This window comes from Phyllostomus hastatus, unplaced genomic scaffold (genome assembly GCF_019186645.2).
Source record: "Phyllostomus hastatus isolate PE091 unplaced genomic scaffold, TTU_PhHast_1.1 phas_contig_477, whole genome shotgun sequence".
Lineage (NCBI taxonomy): Eukaryota > Metazoa > Chordata > Mammalia > Chiroptera > Phyllostomidae > Phyllostomus > Phyllostomus hastatus.
In genome coordinates, this window is record NW_025333889.1 from 4,236,460 (window position 1) to 4,260,088 (window position 23,629).

At 57.9% G+C, this 23,629-nt stretch overlaps 1 protein-coding gene across 3 annotated transcripts in view; it reads left to right on the plus strand.

Moving 5' to 3' along the window:
- The window catches only part of NGEF (neuronal guanine nucleotide exchange factor), an 85,658-nt gene that overhangs the window by 49,754 nt on the left and 12,275 nt on the right, over positions 1 to 23,629 (plus strand). For 2 of the 3 annotated variants that reach the window (XM_045845665.1, XM_045845667.1), the window contains 3 exons: positions 3,924 to 4,066; positions 9,370 to 9,680; positions 23,443 to 23,603. In XM_045845665.1, coding sequence (XP_045701621.1) covers positions 3,924 to 4,066; positions 9,370 to 9,680; positions 23,443 to 23,603 — 615 coding nt within the window. Of the gene's footprint in view, positions 1 to 2,967; positions 3,214 to 3,923; positions 4,067 to 9,369; positions 9,681 to 23,442; positions 23,604 to 23,629 lie in introns of those variants that run through there. The other variant, XM_045845666.1, reaches the window with a different exon arrangement.

Genomic DNA, 23,629 nt, shown 5'->3' on the forward strand with positions numbered 1-23,629 from the left:
TGTGACCTAAACATCGGACCAGATCGGTTCCAAACTTCCCTCTGCTTCTAGCGACTCTCCCGCAGAATAAGGTAACATTTTGCAAACAAAAATGAAGACTTCTAAATGAGGAGGTAGTCATATAAATAAGAATCCACTTTTCCCCCAATACTTACCATTCAAACCCCAAAGGCAAAAATAAGCAACCTTTAGATAAAATATATAAAATAACTAGTTCTCAAGAACGTGACTCAACAGAGTAAATGGAAGACCTAATTGGCTTCATTAAGGGATGCTGAATCGGGCCACATCCCGTCTGGCGACTGGAAGCTGCTCTTCTGAGTTGCACCGAATGAAGGATTTTTACGGGCAGGAGAGGGTGGGGCTAAGAAGTTAGAAGCGTGGCTGTTTCAGACAAGGACGCCTTCCCCCGGGGGAGGCAGGGGCTCCTACCAAGCAGAAGACGCCTCAAGAGCCGACCAGGGAGTTCAGTGCCGACTGGTCTAAAACGTCTCTCCCGGGCCAGGCTGAGACAACAGTTAGGTTAGTTATCGAGTTTTGTTTTGGTGACATTGCTTAGCCAAAGTGACTTTCGTCCTGTTGATTCTTTTCCTTGACACTAAGTATGTTCAAAAACATACCATCAATACAGAGCGCTGGCCATGTGCTAACCAGGTATATTTGAAAATCGTATCTAGAATAAAGTACGTTGTGAGCAAAACGTCAGTGGAGTGGAGATGCTGGTGACTTCCTGCCCAGGAAGCACTGAGAGAATGTGAGATAGGGCTCGGGGAAGTCAGCTGGGGTTTGCGTGCCTTCAGGACTCAGTGGCTTCCCCACCTGACTCTGTAAATCGGAAGACGTTCGTTGCTTGCTTTTCAGCAGGAAGGTTTTCATTATGCCCACCCGAATGCTCACAGCGGGCTAGCAGTTGTGAGCATGCAAAACAGAGTTAATTCGTGCGTTATTATTCATTAATGATGGTATTATTTTCCATGTGAACGACAGTAACCCGACTTTTGCCCACCTCTGTATGTAGTTCCACTTGAATATTTTCTGGCTTAAAAAAGAAATTTAATCTTTTCCCCTTAGTGCAGCAAAGTGGGAAAGGAACAGCTCCATGAATGTTGCAGCTGGTGTAAGGGGCGGCGAAACCAGCAGGGCCGGGCGATCACCCACACTGCCCATCCCGGGCCCTGGTGACAGAGGAGTAGGACACCATGGTGCCCTCCCCCCCGGAGGGGCCCAGGGCTCAGTGGAGGGACAGCCTGTCCACAGGGAATTACAGTGTCTGGCAATGCTGCTGCTTACACGGAAGAAAGGGACAGGGGTGCGACACCCAAGTGCGCCTTGAGTCCCAGCCGGGAGAGCCCAGTGTGACACCAAAGCCTCAGAGGACAGTGGCCTGAGGACGCTGCCAAGGAACGGGCCACCGGGTGCACCCCGTGGAGAACCCGTCACCTCCACCTCAGGCGGTGGCACTGCAGAGCACGTTTTTAAGCACGGGAGGGACCAGAGCAGACCCATAGCTGAGAAGGCAGAGAGAGGGTGAACTGGGTGTGGACAGGACCACACGCCAAGGAGTGGGGCCCTGCTTTAAAGGACTGGGGGTCCCGGGGTGACAGGAGGAACAGGAGAAGTGAGGCCAGTTCTCTGCCGGGGTGGCTGCCCACCTGGGCAGGGGGATGTGAGTGTGGGGGTCAGGGGAGAGGGTTTAGGGGACCGCCAGTGAGCGGACGGAAATGCAGCACTCGAGAGAGTGCTGTCTGGAGAGACCAGGAAAGAATCAAGGAAGGGAGCGGCTTGTCTTGGGAGAAGAGGACACCAGGTGATTGTCACGAAGACATCGAGGCCTTAAGGACAAGAGGAGCTGGGACCTGTCCATTCTGGTCCCTGGAGGGAACCGTGTTACAACTACCTGTTCTAGACAGCTGGCTGGGGAACCTGCTGAAGCCAGCCTCAGGCTGCTAACCAAACCCCTCGCACCACGAGTATCTGCATCCAAAAATACAAGCAATTTGCTAATTTAAACAAAGGCCCGCGGGTGGAACTTGCACTCTGAACTGGGTCCCTACCCCCAGGTGCCCTTGGGCGCTGGCGGCTGTCACTGTCCGCAGCGCCCAGGGAAGGGAGCGGGCGGTCTGGCCTCAGAAAGGACACGGGGAGTGTGCCAGCTGTCCTGCTGGGGGGAAACCCCTCTAGATTTCCACGTCACACGGGGTCACTCACACTCCAGTTTTTGCTTGCTTTCTGCATCCAGAAACGGATTCAACTAGTTACTCCGAACGTGCTGGTTCCAAGAGTCAGTGTGACCGACCGGGCAGGAACATGCGGTGGAGGTTTGGGGGCACTGTGTTCCTCCTCCTCCATCCCCCGCACCCCTCCCGGGACCCCAGGGCCTGCGGGGGGCTGAAGGCGGCCCCCCTCTCCCGAGTCAAGGTCGGGAGCATGTGTGCAGGGGCTCTCTACGACCGCCGTCTTCGCCTCGCGCTCCCTGGTGTAGACGGAAGTATCTTCAGCTGAGCCTGGAGAGGCAGAAGCAGGGTTGGTCCCCGCGGGGACCGCGGGCAAGGTGCGGGACCCGCCAGGGGGAAGTTCGAGGGCGCGCAGGGCAGAGGGTCACCTCGCCCGTACTTTCCAAGTCCGCCTCGTGAGCCAGTGGGGTCCAGCCAGGCGGCGAGGAGGGGGCACAAGCGGAGGGCGCAGCTCGCCGCCCCCCACGCATCCTGCCCTCCCCTCTCCCCAGGCCCCGCGCAGTCGCCGCCGGGCAGGGAGGTGAGAGCCCGAGGGAGGTCCGGGGCCGCAATGGGTGCCCCGGAGCCCGGCTCCGCGCCCGGCCCCTGCTCCCCCGCCCAGTGGCCGCCATGCCTCGCCCCCGCCGCGTGAGCCCCTCCCGCCTCCCCCGTTGCCGTAGCAACCCCGGGATCCTCCAGGCGCGCGCGCGCGCGCGCGCTCGTCCGCCTGCGCTGGCGCTCGGCAGCGGTGGCGGCGGCGGCGGCTGCAGCTCCGGCTGGAGCCGCGCGCGCTGCGACCCCGATCCTGAGTCCGCGCGTCGCCCCGCGCCCGGCCCCCGGCCCCCAGAGCGTCCCTTGAATCCACCCCAGCGCCCGTCCGGCCGCCGGCCCCCATGGAGCTGCTGGCCGCAGCCTTCAGCGCGGCTTGCGCTGTGGACCACGACAGCTCCACCTCGGAGAGCGACGCGCGCGACTCGGCGACGGGACACCTGCCGGGCAGGTGAGGACGAGCGGGCGTCTGGACCCCGCACGCCGCCCCGCGCACCTTGGGCCCCAGCTCGCGTCCCCCGCTGCGGACGCCGACCCCCGAGGCCTGTGCCCGGCGGGCCCCGTCGCCCCTCACTCCGCCCCCGACCCTAGTGGCTCCCGCACCCGCCCGGGATCGGAGATGAGTTCCAGTGCGATCCGCCAACACGCCTGTCCCTGCGCCGGGGCGCCTCCCGCGCCCTCCCAAGAGCGCCCCGGGCGAGCGCGTTTTTCTCAGCAACCCGGTCTCCGAGCCCTGGGGCCCTGGGACGGGGGCGGGGGGGGGGGCCCGAGCCCGAGGGGGCCTGGGGCCAGGCGACGGCGGGCGGCACGGGGTACGCCGCGCAGGCTGGGCTCCTGGCCGCGGGACCGTCGGGGCGGCCGGGCGGCGCCGCGGAGCGGGCAGGGCGCGCCAAGTTTCCGATGCCTGCCCGCGAGCTCCCAAAACATGAAGGTTTGGGCGGGCTGCTGTGGGAGTGAATCACTCGGTCGCGCCCTGGTGCGGCGACAGAAAGGGCCTGTGGGGCCCGCCTGGCCGGGAGGGGCTGCGGCCGCTCTGCCTGGACGGTCCCGGGCGGGCCCCGCCGGCCAGGGCCGCCCCGTGTGCGGACGTCTCTCTCCAGCTGGCCAAGGTGTGTGTCGTTGCTTAAAAATAACCGCCCTGTCCCTGCTTCCCTCCGGCAGCGAGTCGTCCTCCACCCCGGGAAATGGGGCCACGCCCGAGGAGTGCCCGGCGCTGGCCGACAGCCCCACCACGCTCACCGAGGCCCTGCAGATGATCCGCCCCATTCCCACGGACTCCTGGAGGAACCTCATCGAACAAATAGGTGGGTGCTCCCGCAGCGGCCCGGCCTGGAGGGGCGACCGTGGCCCCCCGGGGGGACTCTGAGGGTCCCCTGCTTGTGAGATATCCTTGTGTTTCTGTGACCAGAAGTATGTGACGTGGCAAAAGAACATTTTTTTGACATGTTTGGTTCTAAAGGGTTCCAAAACTGCTACGTTGGAACGGTGCTGCATCAGTGGGCCTTAGCAAATGCATTTCTGTCCTGCTCTCTCGGCCGGGCTCTCCCCACCCAGCCCGGGGTCACTTCTGCTGGGAGGACCAGGGGTCAGGTGCTGTGAGGCCACACCGGAGGGAACCCCAGGAAACGGTCTGGGGGAGACCTGGAAAGGGAGGGAGTCTGCAAAAAGGGGCTTCTGGAGAGAGCCACAGTCACCGGTGGGGTTCAGGAAGAGGAGGCAGTGGTGCACTTTGAATGGCGTAGTGAGTGGAGTGGAGAGAAAGCGAGCCCCCCTCCCAGGACCCCCTCCCAGACCCCCCGCTGAGGAAGGGATGCCCGTCCAGCCCCGGGGTGGCTGCGAGGTGGGAGGTGTGGGGTGCAGCCGGTGTGCGCCCCGCTCCGCTGCAGCTGAAGCCCTGTGAATGCAGAAAGTAGCCTGAGAATCACCCCACGAACGCCAGCACTTGGACTTAAAAGTTGCTAACGACATCAAACTAGTGCTCGTCCTGTGGGCCCCGCGATCCAGAAGACGGCACCGGCTGCGCAGAACATCTTTTCGTTCTTCACTGTCCTCGGCAGACAGTCCGTTTGTCAGGGTCAGATTTGTGAGGTTGGGAAAATTTCTCTCCCCCGGACACTGCTGCCGTCCTCCATCTCAAACGTCAGACGGACACCGAGGGTCTCCAGTGGTCGTGGAGCACCCGTTGCCCACAGGCCCCCGCGTTGGGGAGACTTCGGGGGCGGCTCGCTCCTCCCTGGCAGGGCTTTCCCAAAGCGAGCCCCAGAGGAGGAGCCCAGCCCCGGCCACGCTGGGGGGGGGGGCGGCCGAGCGCCCAGCGCCTGCCGGGAAGCTGCTGACTTGGGGAGTTTGCTTCCAGCGGCCCCTTGAGTGTCGGGACGGGCAGTGGTAGCGGTGGTGGTGGCCTTTCCCTTTGTTTGCTGGGGGAACGGAGAGGGGCCGACCTGAGAGCAGACTCCCGAAAACGCCATTCTCCCTCCCCCCTGCCATGCTGGCCTCCCCCAGTGCGGAGGGCCACCTCTTGGAGGGCCCCGTCTAGACTTCCACCCTCTTGAGAGGGGTCCTCTTTGGCCAAGATCAATGTCACGACTAGAAAGGAAGTTGGGGTGGGGCTGGGGAGTCCTGTGACCCCTCTCTGAGAGAGAGAGAGAGAGAGAGAGAGAGAGAGAGAGAGAGAGAGAGAGAGACTGACGCTGGTCAGCCCTCTGGGCGTGTGGAGACTCCTCTGTCCTGGAGGCAGCTGGACCTGTTGGGCCAGTGTCGTAAGCCCGACACGGGGGGTCTGGGACCCTGAGCTCTGGGGCCTGCCCTTCCTGGCCCTCAGCTTCCTCGAGTGCTCCACAGTAGAGACCGACGCTCGGGCCCCCTGCCTGTGTCTGCTGGCGTGATGTGACTGCCTGTTTCTGGTTCCCGGGCTGGATGGCAGCCCAGAGCTGTCGCTGCCCTCTCCCTGCGCCCTCCTCAGACTGGAGGCCTGTGCCAAGAGATTCTGCACCAGCCCTACTTGCATTTAGCCCTGCGCGTGAAGGGCGTTCTTTGCCAAGGTGTCAGGAAGGGATGACAGGTCCCGAAAAACACACTGTGACTGGCAGGGGAGGGAAGCGGAGTCACGGCTGCGCTGGGTTCTGCAGCAGCTCCCACGGGGGCCAGAGCAGAATCAAGGCAGGGATCACGCATGACGCAGTCCCCAGCGGTCATTCCAGGTGGTGGACCCTGAGTCCCGGCAGGTGCACACATGGGTGTGCACACACACACTTGGGCATCCCTCGTTTCCTCGGACACCTCACACACGCCTGGCATGCAGAAGTCACGGCAGTCCACAAAGACATAAGTAAATACAGTACAAGAATCCCCTGTCCTTGAGAGGTTTCTGTTCGAAAGATCCAAAGAGTGGAATTGCTCTGTTCAGAAAGTGAGATGTTGAGTGACCCCGCCGGCCGTGACGAGAAGGGCTGGGGACCCACCCTGGTTGGCAGGGCAGCGCCATCTGCTTGCTGCAGACCCCCAGAGTTTGGAGAGACGAGAACTGAGCCTCCTCACCCTGCACGGGGCTGGGGCCGGGCTCAGGGTTCGGTAGGCAAAGTGAATTTTCACATGGAGCTGTGCTTGCTGCATGTGCAAAACATAAATAGGGAAACGTGGTATCGAGTACAGAGATGTCATCAGGTGACACAGCTCCTCAGGTAACGTGAGTTTGAAAGCTAATAAAAATCAACAGGTTTTGAAAAATTGATACATAGTGTGCCATATAACTCTGTGCAATCACAGGAACTCTAGGAAAATTGCTATTTAAATTTGCATTTTAAATACTTCAAAAATCTTAAGTTTTAAGAAAATTCTAAAATTACTTGCATTGAGAGTCTCTGGTTGAATGTAATAGAATGGCCAGAAAACAATGGCCTTAAACAATGGAAGTAGCCTGGACTGGCGTGGCTCAGTTGGTTGGGCGTCGTCCCACGAAGCGAGAGGTCGCTGGTTCAATTCGTGGTCAGGCCACATGCCTGGGTTGTGGGCCAGTCCCCAGTTAGGGTGAGTGTGAGAGGCAACTGATTGATGTTTCTCTCACACACTGATGTTTCTCTCCTTCTCTTTCTCCTTTCTTCTCTCTCTAAGAATAAATAACATCTTTAAAAAAAAAACCCAGTAGAAGTATTCTCAGTCATGAGTTCAGGGGTAGGAGGGTCTGCCTTGGTTAATTCAGCTAAGCAATCCCCCAGCTCCTTTTCCTTCACCATTCTCAGCATTTGGGCTTCATGTCACAAGGTGGCTGCCACAGCTCCAGACATCACATCCTCAAGCAGCCACATGGCGTAAAAGCAAAACAGGGCAGTCTTCTCCAAGTGTCTGTTGGAGAGAGACATCTTAAGAAGCTATGCACTTGCTCTCCACAGCCCAGTCGTGACACATGCTTAGGTCTAAACCCGCCACTGACGAGGGGAAGGGACCTGTCACAGAAGGGTTTGATCAGAGGACATTCACCCGCATCCCTGAGCTCAGAATGGGTCAGCATCCAAACAAACCCCTCCCCGGTCAGCTGGGAAGAAGGGGTGTGAGGGGACAGAGGAGGGACAGTGAGGAGTGTGTGGCCACCGTGTGGTTTCAGAAATAATTCAGCCCAACTACCCGCACTGCTGATACGTCTTTCCTCCAGCATACGATATTGCAGACAGATTTCACCCATGATTTGCCCCCTGTAGCCTGCCTGAGATGTTTTTTGTGCCTGCAAAAAGATGCTAAATCAGACGCTTTTGTGAAGCTTGGAAGCTGCATTTTTAAAAGGTGCTCATTTCAACAGATATGTATGTACCCACCACGTGCTAAGTGTAGAAACCCGACTCCAAGCCAACGGTGGGAACCTGGTTTCTCTAAACCTCCGTGAACGCAGTATCAGACCTGCGGAGTAATTGGTTCTGTGCCGGTGACAATAGAGGCCCTGTGCTCACGCTGGCCCAGCTCCTGCGGCGACTTTAAACTTCTGTCTTCGTAGATCCTCAGTCTGGGTTGCTTTTCGAGCCGACCTGGCTTTCTCTTTCATCCCTTTGTCGGGCTGAGTCCATTTGTCTTCTGCTGGGTTCTAACCCTGTGGCATCACGGGATCTTACTCTTCTAAGTGAGTTCTACACTTCCTGGGAAGGCTTTGTTATTTAGCCTCCTGGGGCACAGGAGGCCAGCTGGCTTAACCCCAAGGGTGGGTTTATTAGGCTCCCATTTGTAAATACAGTGTATCCGTCCACACTCAGGGTTTCGGAGTTAGCTTGTTTTCCCTCCCGCCTCTTCCTCCCGTGTAGGCGTATGGAGCCGCTGGGTCCAGAAGGCACCACAGCCGGTGTCCGCACTGCGCTGTAAGAGAAATACCTGTGCAAGCCGTGCACTTGCTTCTACCAGAGCTTTCCGGGAGAGTCATCTTTGTCCCTCAGACGTGCCCAGGGTCCCCACTGCCCTCCAGACCAGAGTGTCCAGCTGCCCACTGGGCCTTTCCACCACCCCCTTCCCCAGCCATACCCTCCTCCTGGGGTCCTTGTCTCCTTGGATGTGGCCAGCTGACCTTGTTGCCACGCTGGTCACCTGGATATGAGCCATGTCACCAGGACCCGTCTTCCCCCTTATCCCTGCCCCCCCACCCCAGTCAGGCTCACCTGCATGCCCCCGCCCCCACTGCAGCTCCCGCCCGCGTCCATCGGCTGCCACCAGCCGGGAGAACCGCCACAGCCTCTTTCATCCCCTCACGGGCCTCCTGCACCGGGGACCAGAGCTGCCTGCCTGCGGCCTCTCGGGCCTCCCTCTCGCCCACAGCCAGCAGGACAGACTGCCACCTCCAAGGCACAGCCGGCAGACAAGACCCTTGGGGTCTGAGGCCCCTCCTCCCAGCTTCACACGCCCACTCCCCCGCCCTAGACCCCTACCCCTCTCCCTGGGCAGGGACCCCCCTCACCACGGAAGCTTCCTGCTGCTCCTGTGTGAAGGGACAGCCCCTCCGCCCGGCCCATGGCTGAGACGTGCTGAGGAGGAGGCGCCACCTCAGGGCTGATCTGCAGGCCCCTGAATCTCCTTGGAGACTGAAAACACATTTATTTCTAGTACAATTGGTCTGGGAAGTAGTCTAAAACTGTAGGAGCGGAAAAAGGAATGTTTCCCTTTTGAGTCCCAAGGCTGGTGAAATACTGTCTTTCCATCAGAAGGAGAACTGACCACCCCTCCCCATTCCCAGACCACGGCCCCGGTGTTCGGATGCGGCCGGGCAGCCCGGTCTCCTGCTGGGACGCTGGGACGTCGTAACTGGGGTGTTTTCATCCAGTCCGCACACGCTGCTTATTGACACGTCAACTTGTAGATTCTCGTCGTTTGACAAGTGTGGACGGGGAGCGTGTGTGTTTGTCTGTGTGGCTGGATTTTAAATCAGTGCCGGCATTTCCCGGTTCCTCGTCGGGGCTGGTCCTCCCCGGGAGGCGGAGGCCCGGCGGGGGATTCCGGGTGCAGCCCTTTGGCACCTGTGCGTCTCCCCAGACCCCGCCCGGGCCCCGAGAAGCAGGCAGAGCCTTGACCTAGCGATTCTGAAGGGTCTTCGTCCACAGCGTCTCCTCTTCTCCATTCCCGCTCTGTCTGGTTGCAGGGCTCCTGTATCAGGAATACCGAGACAAGTCCACTCTCCAGGAAATTGAAACCCGGAGGCAACAGGACGCGGAGGTCACCGACCATGGTTCCCAGGCCGGCGAGGAGGCTCCGGAGGAGGACGAGGAGGAGGAGGAGGAGGAGGAGGAGGGGCGGGAGGAGCCGGACAGCCCGCCCGAGAGGAAGGCGCTGCCCCAGATCTGCCTGCTCAGCAACCCGCACTCACGGTTTAATCTCTGGCAGGATCTCCCGGAGATTCAGAGCAGCGGGGTGCTGGACATCCTCCAGCCCGAGGAGATCAAGCTGCAGGAGGTAACGGCACCTGGGGGTGGGGGTGGGGGGGGAGTGGCGCTCGGGGGCGGCTGAACGCACACGGCATGAGGCAGCCCAGCAGGTTCACCCCGAGAGTCGCTGACAGGGTCCCTCCGTGCAGAACGTGCAGGGAAATGCACTGATGGCACAGGAGACAAAAAAAGCACCGCGTTACCTTCTGGGATGGTAATCCCCGTGCCGAGGGTTCTCGGTACAGTGCTTTCGCTAGACAGCAAGACTGTGTCCCTGGAACCCAGTGCTGTTGCTGGGCGTCTCCTGGCGCCTGTGACCGCTGACGCGTGAGGGGCTGCGTTGCAAGCGGTGACTGTGGAGTCACTGCCGTCGGTGCTGGCTTCTCACTCGGTCGTAGCCCACAACTTTATCGCGCAGTCGCTTGAGCCTCGGGTGACTTGGGGGCTCCACAAGAAAGCCCCGGGCATGCCCACCCCCCTGGAACTGGTGCAGAAATGTGGGGCTTGCGTCTCTTCCCTCTCGTTTGATGGTCCAAGCAGACGTCGCCCCTCCGTCTGTTAGGCTCGGGCATCTCGGAGGAGGCGCCCCCTGGGTTGTGGCTACCACACAGAGACGACCCATCACAAATGAGCAGTGGCAGTGATGGGTAGCTAAGGAATGTCTGCACTCGCGTCAGCTGCACAGAGGGTGTGTGGGCACAGAGGGAAAATCCGCGGAATAGGAGGCAAGGGCATGGTCAGCAGGAGGGAGGGAGATGGAGCGAGAGACATGGGGAGCGTGCAGGTGTGTGTTCGTCGTGAAATTTAAAAAGTGGGTACGGAGGGGGAAGTGAAGAGGTTGGGCTTTTCCGACTCATTCAGTCCACATCCCGTTGTCTCTGTCCTCTCGCCCCCTCGCGGCCTCCCCCCACCCACCAGCTCCTTGCAGCTGCCCTGAACCTGTTGCTGGTTGGAGTCCGGACCCCAGGCGTTCACCCCTGTTACTGACTCCTGCGCCAGGTTCCGCAGGCACATTAGCTCTTCTCGTTTACTTAAGAGGCACCACACTCGCTGGGCGCCGTGAGCGGCCAGGACTGAGACCGCTCCCTGACCGGGGTCCTCCGGCTCGCCCGGGTCGCTCCGCGCATGTGCTTCCCGGGAAAGCCTGATAAAAACCGGGTGTGCGGGGCCACCCACGGCTCACCTGCGTGGTGCCCGGTAGGATCAGGAGCTCTTGGTTTCAGCTCAGACGTCCCGGGGGCCGTGAGCAGTGACTGGCAAACGGCTGCTTCCAGGGTTTTATATGAAACTTCTGATGCAAACAACGTCCAGGCATTAGTTCCCCGTCTCCACGGAGGCAGGTGGAGCTGGACGGAGCGGAGCCCGCCAGGCTTTGCCCACGGAAGGTGCTGGAAGTGTGGAAGGGGCCAGAACACATGGTGACATCCCCTGTGGTGGCCATCCCTCCTACCTGAGACACTCAGGGGCCCCACCGGCCCTAACTCTGACTTTTTAAAAAAATTTTCCTTTCTTTTCTTTTTTTTTTTGTCCTCAGGCTATGTTTTTATTGATTTTTAGAAAGAGAGGAAGGGAGAGAGAGGGAAAACATCGGTGTGAGAGAGAAACAATGATGAGTTTCCTCCGGCAACCTAACGATGTGCCCTGACTGGGAATCGAACCTGCAACCTTTTCGTGCTTGGGGACGACGCTCCTACCAACCGAGCCACCCAGCCAGGGCCCCTGACTTCCTTCTAAAAGGAATTCTACAACAATGTTTTGCTTGGGTTTCTTTCATGCAATATTACCGCCATGGGGCCGGGTTTATTTTTTCCTTCCTGTCCTCAGAACAAAGAAAAGACACCAGGTGGGGGGAATAACATATTTTGCAGTGTATAATGTATACTTTTTGCCTAAATTTTTTAGGGAAAAATAAGGATGCACATTATACATGGGTAGTACTCATTCTGTATTTGTATAACTGTTTTTAATTCTTTTAGTTATGCTTATGTGTTAAAGGTGTAACTCTAGAAAGCAATAACGATATCCGTATGCAAAATAACACCCCAGAATAGGATAATCAGTTCTGTTTCTAAATATAAATAAATAACTGAATTAAAAAATTAAAACGAAAGATTTTTTTCTCTGAAAGTTTGGTCCAAAAACGTGGGTGTGCATTATACACGGCAAAATACGGTACTTGTGTTTTACGTAATCGGAGAAATGAAGGTTTTAAATACTTTAGGAAGCGTAGAGATAAATGCCAGTAGGACTTAAAACCTGATGTAAACCTTCTACGATATAAGCAAAGCGAAAGGCAGAGACAGCCGGGCCCTGGGAGTAAAGGAAAGCACACGGTGGGGAAGCGGGAAAAGAAACGGCATCGAATGAGGGGGCGGAGCTCACGGGGACCGTCACTCTCAGCAATAAATGTGAGTTGCGTAAATGCTGCATTGAAGGCCAGATATTCTCCAATTGGCTAGAAAACTAAATGAGTCCTTTTGTAGTGTTAAAGGTGCCACTTCATTTTTACATGTTTTGAAATTAAATGAGCAGCTTATTATTACGTTTTTCGAATTGCTGAAAAAAAAACGAACCGGGCAAACGATGCAAATGTGCGGGCCTTTTCTTGGCTCCTGGCTTCTCATTGGAGAGCCGGCTGCGTCTGCGTCTTCTCTCCTGACGCCGCCAGCAGGCATCGTCTGACTGCGCAGCTCAGACGCTTCGGAAGGTTTCTGCATGCAAAATCCTTGTGGGTCTTGATGCTGTGTGCTCCTGTGGTCACGGATGTACGATTCAGCAGCAGTTTGACGTTGGTTTTGGTCAGTTTGTGCAGCCTCCCTCTGTGGGGCTCATACAGCTTCCACCTTTGTTTCCATGAAAACAGCGCCCTTTGCCCTGAAAACCCTTTAGTTGTCATCATTAAAGGACGTAAGTACACGGCGAGTGTCACTGACCTGCATAAGTTTAAGGGCAGACACAGGGCACTCAGGTGGGGAGGGAGGCATGCAGGTGGCCCCTGAGAGGGGCCTGCCACCCCAGCACTCAGCGGGTTCCCCCACAGCTTTGCAGGAAAACAGTGCGGTTGAACTTGAACATCACTGTAGAGCTCAGTTGGGACGCTGTGTGTGCCTCTTTGGGCTTCTGCGAGCCCATGGCCAAGGGCAGAGGCTGGGGTGTGGCGTCGCTGGTCCAGGGGGAAGTGCTTTGTCCATGGTGGGGGGTCCCGCCAAGCGGCCACTCACAAGGGCACATCTGACAGGCTCTCACAGTAACAGGTCCTTTTCACACAGCGTCCCGGCCCTGGGAGCAGACTTCTCGATTTCACTCGAATCCGTTGGTTGGAAAATCCTGTCTGGTTTTAACTTGCCTGCCCTCGTGGGCTGGAAATCGAGCACCTTTTCCTATGTTGTTTTGATCTCTCTGTCTGTGAATTGCTGATCTGTCCTTTGCTCTTTTCTCTCTCCGGCTGTTTACATTGGTCTTCTTCATTGATAGCAGCTCTTTATGCATTCTGGATATTAAATTTTTCATACATTTCAAATGATTTCTCCTGCAGTATAGTAAAGGGGAGGGGATGTAGCGTAGTGGCTGGGCACCCAGGTGCAGGGGTGCTGACCACCTGGGCTTGCATCTCAGTTCTGCTGCTGCTTAGCTCTGTGAGCTTGAGCAGGTTACTGGACCTCCCTGCGCCTCTGGTCGCTGGTCTGTGAAGTGGGGTAATCACGGCCCCGGGAAGGTCGAGTGAGCTAACACATGGAAGAGCTGGCGACAGGCCGACGGCTGATGGAGCGCACACTTGCTTTCTCGCTTTGTCCGTGGTATCATTTTCTTTCAATTTTAAAAAATGTATTGATCCGAGAGAGAGAGAGAAACATCAGTTTCCCAGTCCACTTATTGATGCATTCATTGGTTGACTCTTGTATGTGCCCTGACCGAGGATCGAACCCACAACCTCGGTGCATCGGGACGGTGCTCCCACCAGCGGAGACACCCAGCCGGGGCCCTGGATTTTGTGTCTTGATTAGAAAGGCCATTCCCAAGAGGCGACAATTATAAACTGTTAGGAACTAGCAGCCAAACAGGGCAGGACCCCTCAGACACACGGGCAGAAATGCCACACACTCTGTACTGTTTCTATAGGAGTGGGCGCAATGCGGATACAAGGAATCCAAAAAAAAAAACCAAAAAACAATGAGGCTGACTTAAAATACTTTTGCTGAACCCTGTGCTCCCTAAGGCTGTGCCGCCCACCACAGAACCCCTGGCCGCATGGGGCTGCGGGACGCTTAGTGTGTGGAGAAGTGCTGGCGGTTTCTCACCAAGTGAAACGCACGTTTGCCCCACAGCCCGGTGACCCCAGGCCTGGGTGTTCGCCTGGCACGGGGTCTCCACAGCAGCACCGTCGTCCTTGGGGGCCGAGTCCCTCTTGTTGTCAGGCTTGCCTGTGCATTGTAAGAGGGTTAGCAGCATCCCTGCCCCCGGCGGTGACAACCACACCGTTTGCAGGCCCAGCTGAATGCCTCCATGTCCCCGGGGAGCGAAGCAGTTCCTGGTGGAGAACCACAGCTCTGGAGAAAGAAAAACTCAGGCTCCCCCAGAAAGCGGCTACATTCATAACTGCCCCGAACTGGAAACGACCCAGGTGTCCTCCAAACAAAGCCTGGAACACTCACCCAGGGCAGTGTGCTCACTGATAAAGGGCTTTTTATCAGTAAAAAGAATTGATAAACACAACTGGGATGGATCTCAAAGGCAGCTTGCAGAGCAAAAGCAGTCGCAAAGGGTCTGTCCTGCAGGATCCCGTTTGCAGGGCATTCCGAGGAGGACGCAGCCTCGAGGACCGAGCGCAGAAGTGGTGCGCTGGCCGGGGCTGCAGGTGTGATGGAGGCGGCGGCCGTGCGGGGAGTTTCGGGGAGGGACGCCGCGCTGCGTCCTGGTCGTGGAGTTAGGGAGGATCTACCCACGTGTTCACACTTAGAGAACCACACACCCCAAAGAGGACGATTTACTGTCTGTTAATTTAAAACCCAGCACACTGTAAAAAGGGTCGAATGTCCTCGTTTTGTTCAACCCAACAACATAGGTACTCTCCTTCCCGCCCCCACCCCACCAGAAGTAAAACACAGATCTATCTCACTGTGAATTAAGGAAAAAATGGACATAAAACGTAAGAAAATCAAATCTGGAGATACATTAAAAGAATAACATGCGGCCCTGGCTGGTGTGGCTCAGTGGACTGAGCGCCAGCCTGTGAACGGAAAGGTCGCTGGTTCGATTCCCCCTCAGGGCACATGCCTGGGTGTGGGCCAGGTCCCTGTTTGGGGGCGTGTGAGAGGCAACCAATTGCTGTTTCTCTCCCTCTTTTTCCCTTCCTTCCCCTCTCTCTAAAAATAAATAAATAAAATCTTAAAACAAACAAACAAAAAACCCCACAAAGAATAACGTGCAAAGATGGTATATTGTTTGGGACCCAAATTTACCCTCTCAATGCGCCGGGGAGAGAAATACCCGGAGGGAGGTGGGCGAGGGGAGCAGTGCACCCCGTTGCCTGCACACCCGCCTTGGATGGCTGCTCCCTGAAGCTCACCGGGAGGAGCGTGGGCGCAGTCACGAGGAGGACCTCAGTCCAGAGGAGCTGCCCTGTCCAGAATCAGACTCAACGACAAGTGTCGGTGGTGGCTGTCAAGGCCAGACAGCGATGCTTGCCAACACGGACACAGCTCTGGAAGCTCTACCAGGGGCGTCCAACCTGCGGCGGCCCACCGGCCGCATGCGGCTCGGGATGGCTGTGAATGCGGTCCAACACAGAATCGCAAATCTTCTTAAAACATGAGATTTTTTGTGATTACATATCGTAATATATTTAATGTGTGGCCCAGAGACGCCAAAGGGTTGGACACCCCTGCTAGGCAGGGTGGCGAGGCAAGGACAGGAGAAAGAGAGGGGGCCGTAAGGAAGGGAGGTCAGAGCCACCCCGACTGAGACTGCGCGAGACAGGGCCCCCGTTAGCAGGAAGCCTGGACCCAGTAAGGCCGTCCGGGGAGGTGGCTGATGATGAGATAAACATGCGAAAGTTAGTTGGCTTTGTAGGCACCAGGTTTTAATTAATTAGAAAGTTCTGTCAACAAACACCAGAAGGAAATGGGGAAAACATTTCTTGTGGAAAAAAAATGCAAATGGCCAGTGACTACATGCAGAAAGTAAAAAAGAAAAAAAGAAAACTCACTGGTAATGAAAGAGGTAAAATCAAAGCGACCTGAGTACAAGCATTTCGAAGTGGCAGAAACTTTTCAATGTAAATATGCCAACCCTAGTGCGGCGGGTGTTTAATGCACACTCACGCACAGCTGACGGGGAGAGCAGAGCTTGAACCCAGAGCCTTACAAGAATATGTTTGCACACTGTCTGGTGTTTCTAGTTCTAGAAATTTACCTTGAGAAACAATCAGGAATGTGCACAAATGCTTATTGATTAGGATGTTCACGCCAGCCACAACCAGGGGAGGAATCCAGGGAAGAACCCTAAATACCCGGTGATGGAGGAATTGTTTAGTCGGACAGTGTACGGCTGTGCAAAATCACGGCCCTCAAAACACCATGTTTCCAGAGAATGAACTAGGTGCACATTCACGGCACATGAAGTTTTTAAAAGGTGGGACATACGTCTGTAGTAGAGTGGGCACAGAAGGAAATGACGATAAATTACACTTTTTGTCATTCCCGTGGACCATACAAAATATTTGATAAATCAGGGTGACCTCACAGGACACGTGGTCACAGGCAGGGGACCGTCACCTGGGCGCGCGGGCTTCTGACTTCTCATATTTACTTTAAAGCGCTCACTGTGCGCGTCCGTTTAGTTCCCGTCTGGCCGCGGGCACGGCGCCGAGAGCTTCAGACGCTGCCTCCCGCATGGGTGACTCCGGCATGGGTGACTCCGGCATCGGGCTGCGGTTCCATCTGCCAGGGAGAGTTGGGCAGCTTGTCCTGCCCACTCGGGCTGTGGCTGGAATATCTCCTTTCCCTCAGCTGTGCAAGCAGCAGGCCCCCGTGACGAAGGTTCACACAAGGGAAGACCCCCACACGATGGCTTTCTCGTGGGCCGGACTCTCGGTCAGCTGTGGAAGAATCGGTTGCAAGAACAAGGTTGCATGTTTCCCTCCTCCTCTTTCACGTCAAGACCAGGTCGCTGAGTTTGGAAGGGGTGCTGTTCGTGGGTCAGTTTCGGTTTGGGAACTCGTTCTGAGGCTCCTTGGCCCCCGCCCGCCTTTGGGGAAGGAGGTGGAGAAAATAATCAGGTCCCTATTCAAACTGCGAAGTTTGGAAGGGGGCGACTGTGGAAAGGGTCAGGGGTGCACGGGTGGGAAGGTGGGCAGCTCCTCTAGAAAGGGGTGGGACACGAAATCGTCCCACCAGGAGAACAAAAGGCAAGGGGGGGGAGGACCTGCCACTGTGCAGGGGTGGGGACAGTCCCTGCCGGCAGCGGGACTTCAGCCAGTCCTCGCTTCTTGTCCCTCCTGACACTGGTGTCACGAGAAATGCAGGAGAACCCGGAGGTGCCGCCCCCTCCATGCCCCAGCACGGTTCCTGGCGCAGTCACTCTGTGTCTGGTGCGAGTTTTGTCCCCAGCGTGCGCCAGGGAGCTGTTCAGGTGAAGGAGATGGGAAAAGGCAGGCTCGCCGTGGTCCCCGTCTTGGGGAGCTCGGTGTGCAGATCTTGAAAAATGAGCAGGGAATGATATTTTGAGTGTCTCCAGGGAAACAGGGACACACACACACACTCAGGCGGGGCGCCCTGCCCAGCTGGCATGCCCAGACAGCACTGCCAGCCTCGCCCTGCTGGGACCCGGAGGGGTGGAGACCCAGCAGCACGCCATGTGGCCTCGCCAGGGGATCTACCTGGCTGCAGTCACGGTTACGTACAACTCAGTCTCCGCCTGCGCGGCCTCTGACCTCAGGGCTGTGCTTTCGTTGTTTCTCAACCTGTTTTCACAGCGCAGAACTTAAGTGTATCACATGTTTGCCTCTTTAGGGTACACATCGCCAGTTCCGCAGATTAGGCCCAGGTTGGGGCGGCACAGGGATGTTTGCACCGTGGCCTTAGGGGGACGGTAGCCATCACCCCAAACCCCAGGTAGCTCCTGCTGTATCGACTGAGAACGCAGGCCCCTAAAAAATAACATTGCCCAGGCAGAGGGGACAATCTAACAATGCGACAGTGGTAACTTTTATCATTTTAAGATGAAACCTTTGGATAAGTAATTTAGGCACCTGATATAAAATTCAAAAAGAGGAAACAGATCTATAGTGTAGAGGGGGGTCTCCCTGCCACCCCCTCCACCATCAGGGCCAGTGTGTGTGTGTGTGTGTGTGTGTGTGTGTGTGTGTGTGTGTTACACGAATGTAGGATACTATGTACACTGTTATAAATCTTCCCCCATCAGGCCAGAGTACCCCCTCTTTTTCTTCTCTCTTCTCTCCCCCTCTCCCTCTCTTTTTGGTAGCTTCATGGGGCTCCATGGTCTGTGACATTCCGTCATTTATCTAATCAGTGCCCTGGTGCTGGACACTTGCAGTCAGAAATTGCTGTGCATTAAGGATGTTCACTGCAGCATTATTTACAGTAATAGAAGACCGAGAGTTAGTTATACAGTGCACTACTCCGGGAACTGCTAAGTGGCACTGCTAGGTTAAAGACGCATGCTTTCTTTAAATCTTGAGAAGATGCTGCCAGGTTATCTTCACGCTTCGGCCGCGGATGAGGCTGCTGGCCTCCTGTCACCTGCGTCTCACGAGGTTGTCCTGACGAGGGCGCTGGGTCGCAAATGATGTCTCCTTGTTGCAAACACAACAAGTCTTTCAAAATGTAAACTTTTTTATTCTGTACATTTTGTGTAACTTATGAACTAGATCATCCTCAGGAAGCGTAACCACTGGCATGCAGGAGAGGCGAGAGAGCTTGCTGAGGCTCCGGTGCCCAGCAACCACCACCCTCCGGGCAAAGTTCCCGAGGCAAAGGTTTGGTGAGGAAGGAAAGGAGTCTTTATTCAAAAGCTTCACAATTTTGGAATAACAGCTTTCCACATGCACTAGTCACGTCAGCCTAACAATTAAGGCAAAACTCTTTAACTCTCTCGTTACAGCTTTCATCACTTAACCCCGTCGATTAAGGCTAAAATGTTTAACACCCAGGTTTTCCTATCATTTCCCCATTAGTTTTTAATTATCTTACTTCTATAGGGTTAGTTCACACAGTGAAACAACATAAGATACAAAAGCCACACAATGTTGGAAGAATGGCAGGCTTCTGCCTCAGAGCCCATCCCCTCTACAACGCCCAGAGGAGAACCACCCTGCGTGTGTCCGTCCCTCCCCCCATGCGCTGCCAGGCCAGCCCGGCCCTCGTCTGCGCCCGGAGTTCCTGCCCCTGCCAAACCCATCCAAATTACCGTCCGCTGGGAAGCGCAGGCAACTTCAGCACCTCCACCCAGGCAGCCTCCGAGTAGAGGAGCCAGCCCCAGAGCCCCTCTTTTATTTAGAATCTTCTGGCCCATAGTTCCCTGCGCTGCGGAGGCGTTCAGCTTCTCAGCCAATCCCGTCCTAGGCTGTTTACCGTTGCCACGGCAGCCCCCTCCTAGGCCCCTCCCTGCCCCTCCCCTGTGATCTGGTTGGTTCTCCGTATCAGCTCCAGTCTGGGCTGCTGGCCCAGTGGGGCGTGCACTGGGCGCGCGAGGCCATCGTGGATGGCTTGCAGTCACTCCGTGACCCCTAGTCCCACAGCAATCCCAGGAGTTAGTTGTCCCCCCAGGTGACAGCCGAGGCCCCCTGAACTCACTCAGTCTTGACCCTCCCTCCTTGCGTTCCCTTCCGGGGCTCGATCTCACTGCCGAGGGGCCGGGCACAGGCCCTGGGGCCGGACTTAATCAGTTACTATTTGCAGAAGAAAGGGGTTCTCTCGGGGTTTCTTGACCACCAGCCTCTTTGGAAGTATTTCTGTCCGCCCTGCGCCCCCCCCCCGCCCCGTATTGGCCACAGAAGTGAGGAAAGCTTTGTACCTTTAGAGTTGGGTCACGGGGGAAGCAAGGTCCGAAGGAGCGAGTGGGGCCCCCACCCCGGGGTGGCTCAGAGGCAGAGGGTGGCCGTCTGAGATCAACGGGCACTCAGACCAGCCACCTCGGAGGGTAGGTCCTGGGAGAGCCCGGACGCGGGGGGAGGTGACCGGGTGACTTTGCTCCTTGGTTGGGCTGATGACACACCGGACAAAAGGAGCAGGAGGCAGGTGACGTGTACCTTCAGTCCTCGGGCAGCCCCCCTTCGTCCTCCGCCCCCACAGAGCTCGCCCTGCAGGCGCAGGCTGAACCCCGCGCGGCCTTGGGAGGAAGCAGGGGCGGAGGCTCAAAGACGCTGCAACCCGTTCGCCGAGGTTGGGGGAGCGGAAGCAATGCGCTCCAGGGTGGGGAGCACTGCGTGGGGGCGGGGTGGGGCGCAGAGAATCCGGGACTGTGAGGGGAGGGGGGCCGGCGGGCCGAGGGTCGTCCAGCACTGAGCTTCCGCTGAGGCAGGCACCAGCGGGGGCGGCGCAGCGGGGTGCGGGGCCGCGTGAGGAGGCCTTGCGGGCCAGACGGCGAGGACCCGACTCACACAGAAACGACGCGAGCTGAACTGCCTCGGGTCCGGGCAACCTCGGGTCCGGAAACTGAGCTCCTGGCGACCAGGGCTGTTTCTGGGCTGGCTTTCGGCCTGTCTTCATCAGAAGCGGGGCGTTTCCCTCCCGGCTGCTCTTGGTGTTTCAGCCTCCTCCTCCATCCCCCTTGCTGGCAGGCCTGGTCATTTCTTCAAAGGCGCTGCCCCAGGGGGTGTCCGGCCGCGCCTAGCTCTGGGCCACTCCAGTCCCGAGGCCAACCGAGGTCACTGACCCCTGAGCAGCCCCCTGGTCCTGTGCTGCACTGTGGGGTCCTGACTCTGCACGTCTGTGGGGTGTCTCCCGAGTGGTGCCGGCTAGGGTCTGCAAACTCGGAAGTCTGCCCCCCCACCCCCAGGACAGGAGACGCGCCCAGCAGCTGAAGCCAGACCCGCAGCTCCTCCGAGACTGACGGTCCCAGCTGGGCCGCCACTGCTTTCTCTGATGTGTTGTTTCCTCCTTTGGAGAAAAATCTAAATTTACTGAGAAAAATATGTTTCAGTGCCTCCCGAGCACGGCGGGGGAGGCCCGTGGGCAGCCGGGCACAGCTTCTGGTCCACAGGCCGGCTGGGGAGCTGTGTGAACACACTCGGAGCCCAGGCGCAGCTGCCCGCCGTGGCCTCGCGAAAGCAAGGCTGCGGTTCTGGCCCACACGACCGACCGGCCACCCGAGTGGGTGGACCCTACACGTAACCACAGCCCCCTACTCACCCCCAGCCAGTGGACTGGGGCCAGCCCCACCATCCCTACTGGGAGCCTTCCTCCCTCCCCTGCATGGGCGCCCCCGGAAGGGGCTTCCTTGCTGAAGTGTGGGACGCAGCCCCAGGGTCACCTCTTGGGACCGGCCCTCCCTGACCCCTCCGGCCAGAGCGCCCTCCGGGACGCCTGGTCCTGCAACGGCGATGCCCAGAGCCCAGGTTGATGATGAGCCCACAGGTCTGCAGGCGCTTTGAGATGGGCCGGCTGCAGGCGAGCACTTCCCGCTGAGGGCTGTTCCCATTTTGCACGTAGGGAAACTGAGGCTTAGCAGGGGAAGCAGTTCTCACTCCCAGCAGAGGTCTGGCTGACTCCAAGGCCAGGCCTTGGACACCCTGCAGCTCCTCGGCCCGTGGTGGACGCCAGGCCCTTGCCGCCCGCCAGCCACCCGGGCTGACCCTGCTGAAGAAACGGCCAGAGTTCACCCTGGAACACCGAGGGTCTTGCCCTTCGCTGGGAACCCCCTCGGGAGTGGGCTCAGGGGCTGAAGGGCGCTTGCCGTGTTCACCACCGGTGCCGGGGCCCAGCCCAGCAGCTCCCGGTAAACCTCTGGGGAGCGAAAGGGTGGGTGAGTGGCTGAGTGAGTGGGTGAGGGAATGAATGAATGAATGAATGAGTGAGTGAAGAAATAGCCTGTGCCCCTGTCAGCTCTGCACTACCCAGCAAGGACTTAAATGAGATAAGAGTAAAAATCACACTGATCAAAAAAAGACAACCTTACTGATGTGGCAAATAATTTGACATTAAAATGAGGACAAACAGCCTGGAAACTTAAAATTCCAGATGACTAACCGCCGACGAACAGAGAAAGAGGGGGTGGGTGTGGTGGTGGCGGCGAGTGGTGCTCAGCCGGCACAGATCAGCTGTATCCAGGCCCCGCCCCCTGCCCCCTCACGCCCGCTGTGCGTCAGCGGCTGACCGGCCACTTGCCCCCCCAGACTCCTTGTCCTCCAGAGATGATGACAAAGATGCCATCTGCCCAGGGGACCTGATTTCCGTGCGTGGCCCCTCTGGTGTTGCGTTTGGGGCCGGGTGTTGCGTCTTCTCCAGCACCCCTCCAAATTGGCTTTGCAGTGGTTGTTGCCGTTTATTGTTGCATTTGTTTAGAACTCATGAGCTACAATGCCCTGACATTTTTTCGTAAGACACTTAAATTTAGCAGCAGGAAAGTGACTTCATTTCCGCATCAGCAACACAGAAGCTTCCAGAAAACCTGCTGCCCATCGCAGCCTCAGTCTGGCCAGGCAGGGCTGGAGGCAGTGAGGCCTGGGGCGGTGGGTGGGCCGCTGGCATGGGTGCTGGCAGAGCTGGGGGTGGACGGGAGCTCCACGCCGGGGCCGCGCCTCTGCCGCCAGCACGGCCAGTGTGCTGTGCCATCCATCCGTGGCTTCCTGCCTGTCGGGAGGCCAAGCAGCTGTGACCCAGGGACAATCACAGGGAGGCCAGGACCCATCCCGCGCCTCATCTCACTGTCACTGTCCTGTATCAGCTACAGACACTGGGGACCTGGGGGCGGGGGTGGGGGCAGCTCTCACTGCTGCTAGTGGCCCAGCGTCTGTGATTGGAAGCCACCCCTGGACTTTCTCACTGTTGCTGGTCCTTCCCTGCTACTGAGCACCCCCGCTTACCAAGAGGTCACTTGCTGTAAAGTGCCTTGCCACGTCGGCTGTGTGCCAGCTTTGCTTGGACACCGCAGAGTGGCTGCTGGGCGGGCCCCGGGTCTCACAGGCAGGGCTGGTGGTGCAGAGCCCAGGGGGACCCCGGGTGAATCCCCGCTCTTCCACCAGCCAGCAGTCCACCCTCGGGACAGTGCTGAACCTCTGCACCTGAGAGCTTCCTGGGTCCTTGCAGGGACCCGTGAGGATTAAAGGAGACGGAGCCCAGTGTGTTGGGGAACACACTCATCGCTCCCTCCCCCCTCCTCCCTCCCGTCTCCCCTCGTCCACCCCCGCCCACAGCTGCAGATGGCCTTTGCCCTCCCAGACCCCGTTCGGGATGCAAGTGCGGCCCCTCTGGTGCTGACTGTCCAGTCCTGTCCACACCAGGGGCCGGGCCTGTCACCCTCAGCGGCTGGCCTCTGGCACCAGCACCGTGTTCCGTATTTGGGACACTTGGTTGTCTGCAGTTTTAACCACTGTAACCCATGAGAGTGTCCTGCAGAAGGGCGTGGCCCCGGGGCCTTCCCCGCAGAGGGCAACTCTCCCGCCCCCCCGCACCATGCCTGCGGCACCGCCACTGGCTTTTCTTTACCTCGAAGGCCCTCCCTCAGCCTTTTCGCACGTCTGTCTAAGAGCCGGTGGGCACCCTGGGTGGGGGGTGCGAGTCCTCCGGGGTCCCCACTGTCTCCTCTCGTCCCTCTGCCGGCCCGTGGCGCAGGCCATGTTCGAGCTGGTCACCTCCGAGGCGTCCTACTACAAGAGCCTGAGCCTGCTGGTGTCCCACTTCATGGAGAACGAGCGGCTGAAGAAGATCCTGCACCCGTCCGAGGCCCACATCCTCTTCTCCAACGTCCTGGACGTCATGGCCGTCAGCGAGCGGTGAGCCCCCTCCCCCCTCCCCCCGC